This window comes from Opisthocomus hoazin, chromosome 29, assembly GCF_030867145.1.
Source record: "Opisthocomus hoazin isolate bOpiHoa1 chromosome 29, bOpiHoa1.hap1, whole genome shotgun sequence".
Classification (NCBI taxonomy): Eukaryota; Metazoa; Chordata; class Aves; order Opisthocomiformes; family Opisthocomidae; genus Opisthocomus; species Opisthocomus hoazin.
In genome coordinates this window covers 4,512,626-4,526,992 of record NC_134442.1, presented here as the reverse complement: position 1 = coordinate 4,526,992, position 14,367 = coordinate 4,512,626, and the positions used below count along the sequence as shown (strand labels likewise).

Below are 14,367 nucleotides of genomic sequence, written 5' to 3'. Positions count from 1 at the left end.
TCATGGACAGGTGAATTAGAGCATTTAATGTACCCATGCCAAAGGGAGCAGCAAAAGTGTTTTTACCGAAACTTAACGACTTTGATGGAAGTTTCACTCTATTACTTACTGCACAAAGGATATAACAGTGATTCAAAGTTACTCCTACAGAATCAAGAAGTGAAGTGGAGCCAGAGAAAAAAAGGGTGGGAAAAGGCCTTCTATGGGGAAGGAGATAAGGTCTTCCACCAGCCTCACGCTTCTTCCACCCTCAGCCTTTGCAGTTGCACATGCCTGGTCTGCCCACATACCTCCACCACTGTCACATTTGTACAAGGTCCACAGACGTCTTGGCACACTGTCCTGGTTTTGTCTGGAATAGAGTTAATTTTCCTCCCAGTAGTTGCTGTGGTTTGGACGAGAAGAATGCTGATAACAGCAATGTTTACAGTTGCTTCTGTAAATAAAGGACATCTTCCACTTTCTTCTATTCAGCTAACAAGTAGGTGTGCAGGAGGGAGCAGAGCCAGACAGATAGCCATGCTAAGCCAACAGAAATGTTCCATACCATAGACGTCCTGCTCAGTTTATCAATGGGGTTGGCCGGTGAAAGAAAGCTATCAGCTTTTCAGTTTCTGTGAGTTTTCGAATCTACTCTTGGCCAGGAGTTCGAGATTTTTCTTTGGGCTGTGAACTGGCCATCAGATGATCAGCAAAAAACTGTATTATGTATAGTTTGTTTTGCATGTTCATTATTGTCTTTATTAGTAGTATTATAAGTATTAGTATTTACCTTGTTGCATTATTAAACTTTCTTTATCTCATCCCATGAACTTTCCCTTTTGTCCATTTCTCCTCCCCATCCTGCCGAGGGGGAAGAGGAGGGGTGAGCGAGTGGCTGTCCAGTCTGTAGTTGCCAGCTGCGAAGTTAAACTATGACACACGCCCAGTGTAAGCTGACATCCACCCAAACCTGGAGCCCACCTGGCCATGGAGTCACAGAGCAGGCAGGTCACCTCTGCCTGGGTCTGGGCACAACTTTTCCCAGAGAACCTGCCTGTGGACTGCTCCGTGTCTTTGTCAGACTGTGGGCTGGCATGGGTGACACAGGGACAAGGGCTATTTCAGCAGAGCAAGGCAGAAGTAGCTCAGCTAGGAGAGCATTAGACTAAAGATCTAAAGGTTCCTGGTTCAATTCCAGTTTTCCGCAATGTTTTTCTCCCTTGTATTTTTTGCAGAGACCTTCTGCCTCTTCCAGCCTGCCCCAGCCACACTTGCTCTTTCATCTCTTGCTAGGCTCTGCAAAGACTCTGTTTCTCTCTTGGTCATTCTCAATGGCGCACAGCCTGCTTCCCTCCTCACACACATCCTTCACCTCGTCCTCAGTTCCCAGACCAGATTCCACCTCCTCCACAGTCTCAGGGTCAGGTATTCCCTGGAGCAGAGACCTGAATGGCAGCATCCTTTCTCCAGAGGTCTGTCACAGGGAGACCTCTGATGTGCCCAGGACAGTTGACAAAACCGTGCTGAGGATCATCCACTTCAGTGTCTGGGCACCAGTGGTGTTTAGTGACATGCTGTCCTGAGCAGAGTTTCTTGGCCTGCTTTGCCCCTTTGCTGCAACCACTGACGAAACACCTACGTGCTCCTCTCTGTGCATCAGCAGGGAGATACACAGCACAGGGGGATCCCTCTGGAGTCCCTCATGAACATCCCTCAGTATCAGTTCCTCCCTGTGGCAAGGGCACAAGATGGGACAGAAATGCCAGCAGTGGCTTGCCTGAGGTCTTGCAAGGAAGGTCATCAGCTCTCACACTCTGTCTTCAGCACAGCCCCAGCCCAAACACTCGATGTCGTTTTACTCTCCAAATGTACCTTCCTCTGCACATGACATTGCACTGTGCTCTCCATCCCCTCAGCACCACACGCAGGGCTCACAGCACAAGTGTCTCGACTCTCCCCAGTTTCCTTGCCCAAACCTTGTCCCCACCAGTCTGCACTGCCCAGCCCAGCTACAGCCCCTCCAAGCCATCACTCCTTGACCAGAGGAAGAAAGACCTGCTCATGAGCTCCAACAAGCTGCTGGGTTCTCGTCTTGCAACTTCTTGCTGTTCATGAGGTCAACAAGCTGCTGGGTTCTCTTCTTGCAACCTCTTGCTGCTCGTGAGCTCCAGCAGTCTACTGGGTTCTCCTCTTGCAACCTTTTGCTGGTCATTGATTCCCCCAGATCGTCTCTGCCAGGCAGGGGCCCAGCGGGGAAAACTTTATGGCATTGGGCAATGCAACTACCCCAGTTGTACGACCACAAGGACTCCATCCCTGCATGTGGTTAACCCAAACTCACCCACCCTGCCACAGAGGTTCCAGCCAGGGCTGTCGTAGGGAACTGCTCTGCTGTCTCAACAGTCCTCAGGGTTACAGGAGTGGGAAGGTCCCTAGGCCCAATCCCCAGCCCCAGCTGCATGGAGACAGAAGCCTGCTATTCCACTCACTTCCACGGATGGGGGGCACAGGGGGGTGCAGAAGGAGGCCCAGTACCTGGAGGAGAGAGTGTAAGATATCTGTCTTGGGGACACCTCACCCCAAAAAGGGCGTTTCCCTCACCCTGTTGCATTGTTCCTGCTTTGGGGCTGGGGACAGATGTGACACAGAGGGCTGTAGCCCTGGGTGGCAGAGGAGGCTCAGGGGAAGGAGTGTGCTCCTCTCCATTGAAACACCCTGGAGTGGGCCAGAGAGTGGGAGTGGCACCTGCAGCAAAAGTCTCCTACTGCCCCATTGCCCTGCAGAGACGTTGAAGGGGGAGAGCTCTGCAGTGCAGCCCTGTGCCAGGATCAGGCTGCAGCAGAGAGGCAGTCCCAACCTCCTCTGTCTCTGAAGGCTTCAAGTGCTGCTTTCTGCAGAGGGTCCCTGGGCACTCAAGGACAACAGGATCATGCTTGTCATAGACTTGTCATGGGAGTAGAGTGTCTCCTGCTGGCAGATGTCAAGGGGATGTAGCTAAGTGGAAGAGTGCCCGCTTCGCATGTGGGAGGTCCTGGGTTGGATCACCAGCATCTCCAAAGGGTGCTTTTTCCCTGACTCCTCAGCCGCAGATAGATGCAGGCTGGAGCTCCTTGGTCCTCTCCTGCCCTGCCCACCCAGGGCTAGGAAACCTTTCTGGCCACACTGGGAGATGTGGCATGAGGGTGCTGGTCCAGCCCAGGTATCCTTTAGGTGGCTTTCCAGGGGTGAGGTCTCTGATTGTTTTGTCTCCAGGTGGAGATCCCATACCACAAGGGAAGCACCCCTTGGGGTGTCTGAGTTGGAGGAGGCTGGGCAGGGCTGTTGGTGTCTCAGCTGAAGGAATGAAGTTTCTTACTCTGACCCTGTTTCCAGGTCTTTTATGTTCCACCATCATACTGGCTTGAGCAGAGCCAGTGCCCAGCTCTTGTTCCTGGGGTGTTTCGTGTCTTCATCCACTGTGTGCTGGTGGGACAGGGGAGAACAAGCCCGTCCACAGCCATGCACAGGCGCTGAGGGCCACGAGATGTTGTCTCAGCTGCTCCCCTGGCAAGAAGACTCGCAATGAAAATGGGGTATGAGACACGAACTTCCAGTGTAGGGTGTCCAGCCCATGGGAAGGGTGAGCCCAAACTCAGAGAAATAAGGCTGCTGTCCCACAGGCTTTCCACAGCTGTGCTCTGCCCAGCGTGGAGAACCAGTGCTGAGAGCTATGGTCTCACTGTGACCCTCCTCAATAGGTCCTCAGGAGCAACCACAAATCTGGGGCACAGTGGGGATTCCGCTTTGCTGCAGAGAATGGAGCGAGCCCACAGGGACAGAGTGCTCAGGTCCCAAAATGCCGTGAAACGGGCTCCTTCTGTACAGGGGTGCAGAAGCACACACAGGCCTGTGGTTGATCTTCCTGAGGAGAAGGTGGCAAACTTCTGCCAGGTGCCAGAGTAAAGGAAGAACTATTACACCTGTGGGAGGGCAGAGCTGGCAAGGAGTTGGCACAGGACAGGCACTGGGCTCTTCTGCCTGGTCCCCCCTTGGGGCACCTTGAGTTTGCAGGTCAGTGTTCGTACTGTCCACAGGCCCCCACCATCCTGTGTTAAGAAGATAACACTCTCCCCTTCTTAGAATCATAGAATCATAGGTTGGAAAAGACCTCTAAGATCATCACTCCAACCATCACCCCAAAACCACCATGCCTACTAAACCATAACACCAAGATCCACATCTACACCTTTTTTGAACATATCCGGGGATGGTGACTCTCTGACCACCCTTTCAGTACAGAAATTTTTCCAAATATCTAATCTAAACCTCCTCTGGCACAATTTGAGGCCATTGCCTCTCATCCTATTGCTAGTTACCTGGGAGAAGAGACCAACACCCACCTCACTACAGCTTCCTTTCAGGTAATTGCAGAGAGCAAAAAGCTCCCCCCTCAGCCTCCTCTTCTCCAGACTAAACAGCCCCAGTTCCCTCAGCTGCTCCTCATAAGACTTCTTCTCTAGACACCCTATCATCTTTGTTGCCCTTCTTCTTTCCTTCACTCTCATACCTTACTTCTCTGAGGTGCGGGGCTGGAGAGTGCCCCAGTAGGACCTTTCCAGGGGATGGACGCTGTGTTTGCAGTGCCCATATATGCCACCCATCACCATGGGGGTCTCGCCCTGGGAACGCTGCTCTCCCATGGGAGCTGCCAGCAGGAAGGCTCCAGGGTGCGGGTCAGAGACATACGTGAGACTCAGCTGCCCCCAAATCGTCCCAGAGTCACCCCAGAGGTGGAGGAGCTCCCAGCAGGGAACTGAGCACTGCTGCAATGGGAGAGGAGGTTGGCAACAGCCACTTCCTCCCGTCTTCTGCTCCAGGGCCAGATCCTGTGTTTGCAGGGCTACTGAGCTGCAGTTACTCACCATAGGAAGCCTTGCCACAGACAGCCAAAACACCTTCCGGCCCACAGCAGAAGAACCTTTCAGGGAAGAGCCACATCTACACGTTTTTTGAGCACCTCCAGGGATGGGGACTCCACCGCCTCCCTGGGCAGCCCGTTCCAATGCCTGACCACTTTTTCAGTGAAGAAATTATTCTTAATATCTAATCTAAACCTCCCCTTGTGCAACTTGAGCCCACTGCCTCTTGTCCTGTCGCTTGTTACTTGGGAGAAGAGACCAGCACCTGCCTCACTACAACCTCCATTCAGGAAGTTGTAGAGAGCAAGAAGGTCCCCCCTCAGCCTCCTCTTCTCCACACTAAACAGCCCCGGCTCCCTCAGTCGCTCCTCACAAGACTTTTTCTCCAGACCCTTCACCAGCCTTGTTGCTCTTCTCTGGACACCCTCTGGCAACTCAATGTCCTTCTTGTAGTGAGGGGCCCAAAACTGAACATAGCACTTGAAGTGCAGCCTCACCAGTGCCAAGTACAGGGGCACGATCACCTCCCTACTCCTGCTGGCCACACTGTTCCTGATACAAGCCAAGATGCCGTTGCCCTCTTGGCCACCTGGACACACTGCTGGCTCACGGTCAGCAAGCTGTCAACCAACACCCCAAGGTCCTTTTTCGACAGGCAGCTTTCCAGCCATCTCCTCCCCAAGCCTGTAGTGTTGCGTGGGGTTGTTGTGACCCAAGTGCAGGACTCGGTACTTGGTCTTGCTGAACCTCATACAGCTGGCCTCGGCCCATTGATCCAGTCTGTACACATCCCTCTGCAGAGCCTTCATAGCCTCAAGCAGATCGACACTCCTGCCCAGCTTGGTGTCATCTGGAAACTTGCTGAGGGAGCACTCAATCCCCTCATCCAGCTCATTGATAAAGATTTTAAACAAGACCGGACCCGAAAATGAGCCCTGGGGGACATCACTTGTGACTGGTCGCCAGCTGGATTTGGCACCATTCACCACCACTATCTGCACTTGGCCATTCAGCCATTTCTTTATTCATCAAAAAGTACACTCTTTCAAACTATGGACAGCTAGTTTCTCCAGGAGGGTGCTGTGGGGAACAGTGTCAAAGGTAAAGTAAACTCCAGGTAGATAACATCGACAACATTTCCCTCATCCACTAGGTGGGTCTTCTGGTCATAGAAGGAGGTCAGGTTGGTCAAGCAGAACCTGCCTTTCATGAACCCATACTGGCTGGGCCTGATCCCCTGGTTGTCCTTCACATGCCCAGTGAGTGCACTCAGGATGAATCACTCCATTATCTCCCCTGGCACTGAGGTCAGCCTGACAGGCCTGTAGTTCCCAGGATCCTCCTTCTGGCCCTTCTTGCAGATGGGTGTTATATTGGCTATCCTCCAGTCATCTGGGACCTCCCCTGTTAACCAGGACATCATCGTCAGCCTGATCCATGATTGTACCATCCAAGGGATGGTTAAATGATGGCTGAGAGCAGAACCAGCAGACTTTGAGAGGGAACGTCCTCAAGTGGAGACCCTGCTGTGATGTGCTTGGTGTTCATGCACTGCCCTGCGTCCACTGGGTAGAGAAGGGACAGACCTTTCGTCACTGCAGTGGTGGTGTTCAGTCACTGGCCCAAAGGCACAAAATCTGTGTGAGATGCCCTGGGTGGTGCCTGTCACACAAAGAGCCTGAATGGAGATGGGTTGCTGTACAGAACCTGTGCTGTCAATGTCAGGTGCATGCTGTTGTCCTGCAGCCCTCTGGCATTTCACATAGCACTGCAGGCCTGAGTTTGCAAGAGAAATGAAGATTCAGCTGCACTGAATGAGGTTAGGCAATGAAGGGAGCTTTGGCTTTCCTAAAACCCTCCTTATGTCTACATTCCTCCTTGGAAGTGAGATCCTCTGTCCACACCCTCTCTGCTTCCCCTTTTTCCATGGAGCTTCCTGACATGTTGTCTGTTTAGCATAGCTGGTGTCCTGAGAGGTGCCCTTGGTTGCTGGAGTATCAGCTTGTACCCTTTATGGGTTTAGAGGATGTTGTCCTTGAAAGCAGTTGCACTGAATTCTGCAGCCCTGCAGTGACACTGCCCATTGGAAGTTCCCGGTCTTGGCCAAAGTCTGCCACTCTGAGACCTGGCATCTGCACTCTGCTGCTCTCCTTCCACACTCCCTTCGGGAGCTGAGACACCACTATGGCTTTACTACTGGAGCCAAGGCTGACCAGGATGACACAGGTTTTCAGATCCCGGTGAACATCACGTTTGTTGGTCCATCTGTGCTAAAAAGCTGATGCAAAGAACCTCCGGACACATAAAGGAGCATTTGCACTCTGCTGTCCTGTGAATGTCATGGGAGTCAGATGACTCATGGCTGCCAGCTGCCCACCAAGCCTCTCTCTCACTCCCCCTCCTTCTTTGCTCACCTTGGTGTCTGTAGGTTTGTTTCTCTCATTCTTCTCTTTTACAGCTGCTGCCCACTCTCTTTTGTCCTTTCTCCAGTAGGCTATCAGAGAAGGGCCACTGCAATTGCTTACTGGCTCAGGTTTGGGCGGTGGCTGGTGCATTTTGGAGGCAACTGAAACCTGCTATGTCCAACAAGCAGTCAGCTGTTTCTCTGTTCTCACCGAAACCACCTCTGCAGCCCCCCCTCACCACTACCAAAGCCTTGCCATGGAAACCCAATACCCAGGGTCATTAAAGTACTCAGTAAGATGTGAGGCCTTTGATCGCAAGACTTCCTCAGGCTGGCTAAATAAGACTTAGGACCCTTCCTCACTCTGGTTATAGGTTCTTTATGTCAGAGCAGAGATGTGTTGGACTTCAGCCATGGCACCAGGAGCAGGCTCAGACATGAAATAAAGAAAGGTGTTCCCAAGTGCCCAAGGTCCCATGCAAGCAAAGCTTTGCTTCAGAGCATGCTGGTGTGGAGGTCAGATGACAACGTAAAGAGGAAATGAGGACTCTCTAACGAGAGACAAACCTGATGAACCCTCAGGAGCAGAGAGATGCAGGGCTGGACTCTGCATCCCTGCCAGGAGAGGCTTTTGCTGTCTCTGGTATCTCTGCAGCCTTGGGGGGCCTATGGTGCAGGTGAAGTAGATCACCAGGAAGGACAAGGTGTTTCTGAAAATGTGCTTGGCTACGGAAAAGCGTGTGATCCAAAAACACTGTGGTAATTATTGATCTGTTCTTTGAATGCATCGTCAAAGACATAACTAAAGGATGTGGGAGAAGCACTGCCTACATCTACTGGCTAAAGATGGGACAGGCCTCTCCCTGTGCCACAGGACTCAGGCTGATTACATCCATCAGCAGCGCTGGACACAGAAATAATTGCAGGTTCAGATGTCTTAAATGTGATAAGGAGAAGTGACATTGCTAGAAAGAAGTTGTTGTCCCCAGCTGAGGGAGTGAACATCAGTGATGACTTCAGCCTGTTTCACAGCAGTATCTCTGGAGACCCAGAGACACCACAAGGGAGCCCAGAGTGGGCAGAGAAATAGCCGCCTTGAGCTGGTCCTCTGCTGCTGAGCTGGGCTGGGCTTCTGGGATGGAGGGAGCTCATGGTAACAGGGAAACACTTCAAAGAGACAGCTGTGCCTAGGAGTAGCTCCTCTGCAAAGCACAGCAGGGCTGAGGGCACTGCCTGCAGGCAGCGAGGGGAAAGGAGCGAGGCAGAGAGAGGTTCAAGGCAGTGTGGGGTGGGAGGATGCGGAGAGCTCGCCGAGGGAGAAATTTTCACAACCCATGAAATGGTAAGTCCCTGGAAGCAGGGCAGTGAATCTGAAGCTGCTGGAGGGATCTCCAAAAGCTGGCACATCCTACAGCCTACAGGATCTTTGTGGAGGGTTGTCACAGCTTCTCAAGCCTAGAGGAGGAAGACACATTCCAGAGAAGTTTTTCCCTGCCCTGCCATCAGAGGAGTAGGGCATGTTGACTGCCTTCTCTGGGGGTTACTGGTAGGATATTAAGCCAGGTGTGCAGCCAGGGGTGCCCAGGACTGTCCTCCAGAGCAGGTCCCTTTACCGCAGGAGTCTGTATGCTGGGGTCAGTGCTCAGCCTGCTTGGGGAGTTCCCGATGGTGCTGTGGGGAGAATCTGTGGGTGGAAGAAGAGAAGCCCGGAAGGGCAGGGTTTTTCTCCTACCAGGAGACTGCTGCACAGGTCAGGGATGCTCACAGCTCCAGTTCATCCCCAGAATATTTCCAAAGGGCTGATTCAAGAAGAAGGTCATGCCCAGGATAACCATAAAGATAACAAAAACTTCCTGAATTTGTGTTATCAGTTTCCTATTTGGAAGAGGGAGGGCAGTGTAAAAGGGATAAATGGAAAAGGAGCTTTCAGCCTTGAAGAAGTCACCGAGATTCCTGAGCCAGTGATCAATAACTCTGATAGGAGCCTCCTAAAGCACCCTCAGCCATTCCTCTGCCTGTCGACAGGACCAGCATCACCTTTCCTGGACCTACCAGGCTTAGCCTGACCTTTCATTTTCCACCTGCAAACAGGAACATGCACCCAGGCCGTGCCCTGCAAACAGGCAGGTTTCTGTAGGGCCAGGGTGAGTGCACAGGGGTTGGGATGGGGTCTGTGACTGCTGACAGGGAAAGACATGGGACAGGGAAACTTCTCCCAGGTGGAAAATATCCAGGCAGCAGAGATGTGATCACGGAAGAAGTAGAAATGAAAACCAGAACTGTTGTGGGAGGAAGAATTCAGAAACCTCCATGTGATCCCCTCCAATGCAGAGCCCTTTCTCTGAGCAAGCCCCCTTGCCTCCTCTCCCACCCACCAAAGCCTCTGTCCTCAGGGCTGTGGGCGCCAAGCCATGAACCACCTGCTCTGCAGCAGAGCTCCAGCAGAGCCAGGGGGCAGCTCTCCAGCTACGTCTCTATTTCTCTGCTGCAGATCACAGGGGCTCAGAGCTCAGCTGCCCGGCAATGTTGGTGTCTGGGAGGCGGCGTGCACAGCTGGGGAAGGGTGACGGTGTGCTGAGGGCCCAGCTGCCTCTGCCCTGGCTTCTTTCAGCCAGACCCTCCTTGGATATTGGCTTGCTTCTCCACTTGTCTGTGTTCTTGTTATTGTTATTTCATTCTTGCTGTCAGCTTCGTTAGTGAGCTGGACATTCACCTGCAGCATCATAGGCTGATCTTGTGGCTCCTTTCCTGCAGGTGTGTCCATGGGAACAAGTGCCCCAGCTTTCATCTCCACTGTGGGGCTGTGGGCAATGCAGTCTGTGGGGCTGGAGGATCAACTGCTTTTCCCTTCATCAGATGCTATCCTTAGAAAACTTGGCTATGTCCTTGAGGTGTCCTTCCAAGCTGTGAGCAGCCCTCCACAATGTAAACCTGTCCTGTCACACCCTTTTGTTATGTGCAAGCCCCATGGAGAAGCACAGAGATCCTACAAGGGAGGACATGCTGTTGGGTTAGTGAAATGAGTTGTGTGTGTCCTTGGCTAGAAGTGAAGCACTGTGACCGTGAGAAAGGGTGACACATTTAGTGGTCTGCACTGGATCCCTCTGTTCTCAGTAGCATCTGATTGTTTTTCAGGATAACATAGGACTGTGCTCATCATCCACCTTACGAAGAACAAGCCCAGGGCAGCTCAGAACAAGGCAGAGGGACAGACCAGCTGCCCTCCTTCTGCACTAAGCCACAAGCAATTGTTTCACCTCACAAGACTCCCTCTTTTCTCCCTGAGTGCAGCAGAATTTCTGAGGGTTTCTGACATCCAAACACACCCCCAAGGTGACAAGACGGAAGCTGCAAGAACCCAAAACCTCTGAGACTGCCTTCTGCCATCGCCATTCCTTAGCACTGGCAGTACAGATGCTGAAAATCCCTTCTGCAATAAGAGCAGATTCCTCTGGCAAAGTCTCACACCAGGTCTGGGCCTTGCCCCACAATGCCCATGAGCCCTTGCGCCACCATGCCCATGAACCCACAGCTGCAGAGCAAAGCTTTGATTTTCCTCTGAGGAGTCTCCCCTAACTCTTCATTGATTCTTCCTCTAGGAACAGGACCTCGTGTGTAGAGAAAGTAAATGACCAACCGCAGCTCCATCACCCACTTCCTCCTCCTGGCATTTGCAGACACACGGGAGCTGCAGCTCTTGCACTTCTGGCTCTTCCTTGGCATCTACCTGGCTGCCCTCCTCAGCAACAGCCTCATCATCATTGCCATAGCCTGTGACCACTGCCTCCACACCCCCATGTACTTCTTCCTCCTGAACCTCTCCATCCTTGACCTGGGCTCCATCTCCACCACAGTCCCTAAATCCATGGCCAATTCCTTCTGGGACATCAGGGCCATTTCCTATGCAGGGTGTGTTGTCCAGCTCTTTTTCTTTGTCTTCTTGATTGTGGGGGAGTATTGTCTTCTCATCGTCATGGCCTATGACTGCTACATGGCCATTTGCAAACCTCTTCACTATGAACCGATGATGGGCAGCAGAGCTTGTGTCCACATGGCAGCAGCTGCCTGGGGCAGTGCTTTTCTCTATGCTCTCTTGCACACCGCCAATACATTTTCAATTCCTCTCTGCAAGGGCAATGCTGTGGAACACTTCTTCTGTGAAATCCCCCAGATCCTCAAGCTCTCCTGCTCACGTTCCTACCTCAGGGAATTTGGGCTTCTTGGGGTTAGTGTATCTATAGCTTTTGGGTGTTTTGTTTTCATTGTGTTGTCCTATGTGCAGATCTTCAGGGCCGTGCTGAGAATCCCCTCTGAGCAGGGACGGCTCAAAGCCTTTTCGACGTGCCTCCTTCACCTGGCTGTGGTCTCCCTGTTTATCAGCACTATCGTGATTTCTTATCTGAAGCCCCCTAACATCTCCTCCCCTTCCTTGGATGTGGTGATAGCTGTCCTGTACGCGGTGTTTCCTCCAGCAGTGAACCCCCTCATCTACAGCATGAGGAACCAGGAGCTCAAAGATGCCCTGAAGAAGCTCATTCAATCAGCAGTCTTTAATCAGCAATGAGCTGTCCATGTCTCTTCGCAAGAGATTTCCAGTGTATCTTGGGAAACCTCCTGTGCTTTGGACATTTTGCCTGCGGTAAATCTGTTTCTCTAGGAATGTCTGCATCCACTCAACTTACTCAGAGACATGAACCCAGTCTGTCTGACCCAGAGGTCTTTGCACATGTGTCTGGCCCGATGGTGCAGGTGGCCTCATGTATCAGATCTCTGTAATAAAAGGCGACTTTCTCAGTGCTGGCGTCTGGAGGTGGGGCTCTTCTTTCAAAGCTGGGGTCAGGGACAGTTGGAAGATTTTAACCCTGTTAGTTCATTCTGCTGTGTTGGAATTCTCCGTGGTCTGAGGGGAGGAGGTCGTGTGGTGATGTATTAGAAAGAGGGAGCTGAATGAGCTTTCACTGGTGTGCTCCCTATTTGGCCATTTACAGCACTGGCCACTCACCAGAGGTTTATATGTGAATTTTTCTGCACAGCCACTTCCCTCCTGCTCCTGCACTCAGTGCCTGCAAGGGGGGGAATGGCCACCCCTGCTCATCCTTGCTGTCTCAAGCAGGAGGAACAGAAGTGGCACAGGGCACAAAGAGGTTTCTGGGGGATCATGAGAGGCAAACTGGAACTTTATTCCAGCCTATCGGTTCCTATGAGGATGTCCTAGCGAATACAGATGTCATCTCTTCACCATGGTGCGTGGTGGGAGAACAAAAGACAATGGGAGGAAGGGAAAAGGGGAGAGGTTTTGCTGGGAGAGAAGGACAACATTTTTCCCTAGGAGTTCAGCCAAGTGCTGGAACAGGTCACCCAGAGAGGCTGGGCAATCTCTGTCCTTGGGGCTTTTGAAATTTGGGCTGAATCAAACGTTGAACCACTTGGTCAAACTTTGTTTCTCACAGGATGAACTGCAGATTCCTGTGGTCCTCTGGTCTCCCCATGTCCTCTGGGATGGGTGCCAATCCCAGCCCTGCACCCCAGGTACTTTGGGGCCCCTAGAAAGGGCACTGCCTATTTATGGTCAGATAACTGACGCACAATATTATTACATTTATATTTTAAAAAACTCTCCAAGCACATTTTGATCAGCTGAATCTTCGGAGTATTTTTCAGAAATGACGGTGTTCTCCCACCATGACACAACGGGAATTTCCAGCAAGTGTGCTAGGCGCAGGAGAATAAATATTGACCTTTCTGTGCTCTTGTATTACCAATACACGGTCTAGTATTTCATCTCCCTTATCATTTAGGAGTTTCTGCCTCTCATGATTCAATTGCAATGCATAAGGATTTCTTCAGCACGCTATGTGGAATTATGCCCTTCTCATTACACTCGGGTTTCCTCCTTCACTTGGTATTCGGTCATTCAGATACCTCTCCACTACATGGTCTCTGCTTTGAGCTTCAAGCAGTTAGGAACCTGCCCCATCATTGAGAAGGATAACTCTTTAGTCAACACCTCACTGATTTTATATATCTCCTTTCTTGTCAGTTTGTCTAAAGCTGTTTTTTTATGGAAATGCCTTGGGAAAGGTTCACCACATGAGATGCTGCCTGGACTTTGCATGCAGCTAAGGAGAGAGTTTTAAAGTTTATTACATTGCATAATGTTTCACTTTTGTTTGTTGGTAAGCAAGATAACCCTTTCTGTGCCTGTGTGCAGCTCGGTTCTCTAAGGAAAGCAGGTGGGAGCTGGTGCAAAGGAGCTGTACCAGGCAGCTGCAGAGCTCAGTGGAGAAGTCTGATGTGAGCAGAAGTGATGCAAGTGCCAGGAGGCTGATGAGGGAACTAGTGGGCTTGGGGAGGTGAGGAGCAAGGTTGTCCATAGACACCCCAAGGGACTGCTTTTCCTGCCTTGCCTTGTCTCCTTAGGAGACAGCCTGGATCAATATCCGTTGGAGAGTGCTGCTATCCCTTCTTCTATAGGCTGAAAAACTATAAAAAATACTCTTGAGAAGTTAACCTCTTTTTTTATTAATTACTCACTCAACTCTTCCCCTTCACCTACCTCCTTGAAACAGCTCCAATTAGCAATATAAGGCATTAAGAGCTGAAAAATCAAGGAGAAGAGAAAGGCACATGAAGGCTTTCTGCATTGTAATGAGCCCCAGGGTGCATTTGGTGCTGAGTCCATGAACCTGAGATACTGAGAGAAGGTTGCACAAACCTTTCCAGAAGTCAAAATGAGAGGTTAGTCCCAAAGTACCTTCAAGCATTAATGGGTCCCACTGAGGGCCACTACCGACACAGACTCCTGAGAGAAGATAATCAGATGCCATGATTTCAAGCAGACAAAGGTAAAGTGTGAGCAAATCTGATGCTGAGAAAACTGTGAGGTTTTTGGATGAAGGAGGATGGTCAAGCCCTGACCCCCATCTCCAGGAAAGGGAGAACCAATCCCTCACTGGTAGCTCAGAGTGTTTCCTGGGGTTGTGGGGAGTGTGATGGCAAGTGAAGGACGATGGTATGACACCTCCTGGCCTCCTCAGGGTTCATGCAAGGAGGAAATGAGTCTCCATTGCCTTGAGGATCATT

At 51.4% G+C, this 14,367-nt stretch overlaps 1 protein-coding gene across 1 annotated transcript; it reads left to right on the top strand.

Moving 5' to 3' along the window:
• The first annotated feature begins 10,912 nt into the window (after positions 1-10,912).
• Positions 10,913-11,848, top strand: LOC142364793 (olfactory receptor 14J1-like). Its single transcript, XM_075444921.1, has one exon. The coding sequence runs from the start codon at positions 10,913-10,915 to the stop codon at positions 11,846-11,848; it is 936 nt and encodes a 311-aa protein (XP_075301036.1).
• Positions 11,849-14,367: the final 2,519 nt, after the last annotated feature.

What these genes read in the sequence shown, in the direction of transcription:
- LOC142364793 (XM_075444921.1), top strand. Translation starts at nt 10,913, where the DNA reads ATGACCAACCGCAGCTCCATCACCCACTTCCTCCTCCTGGCATTTGCA.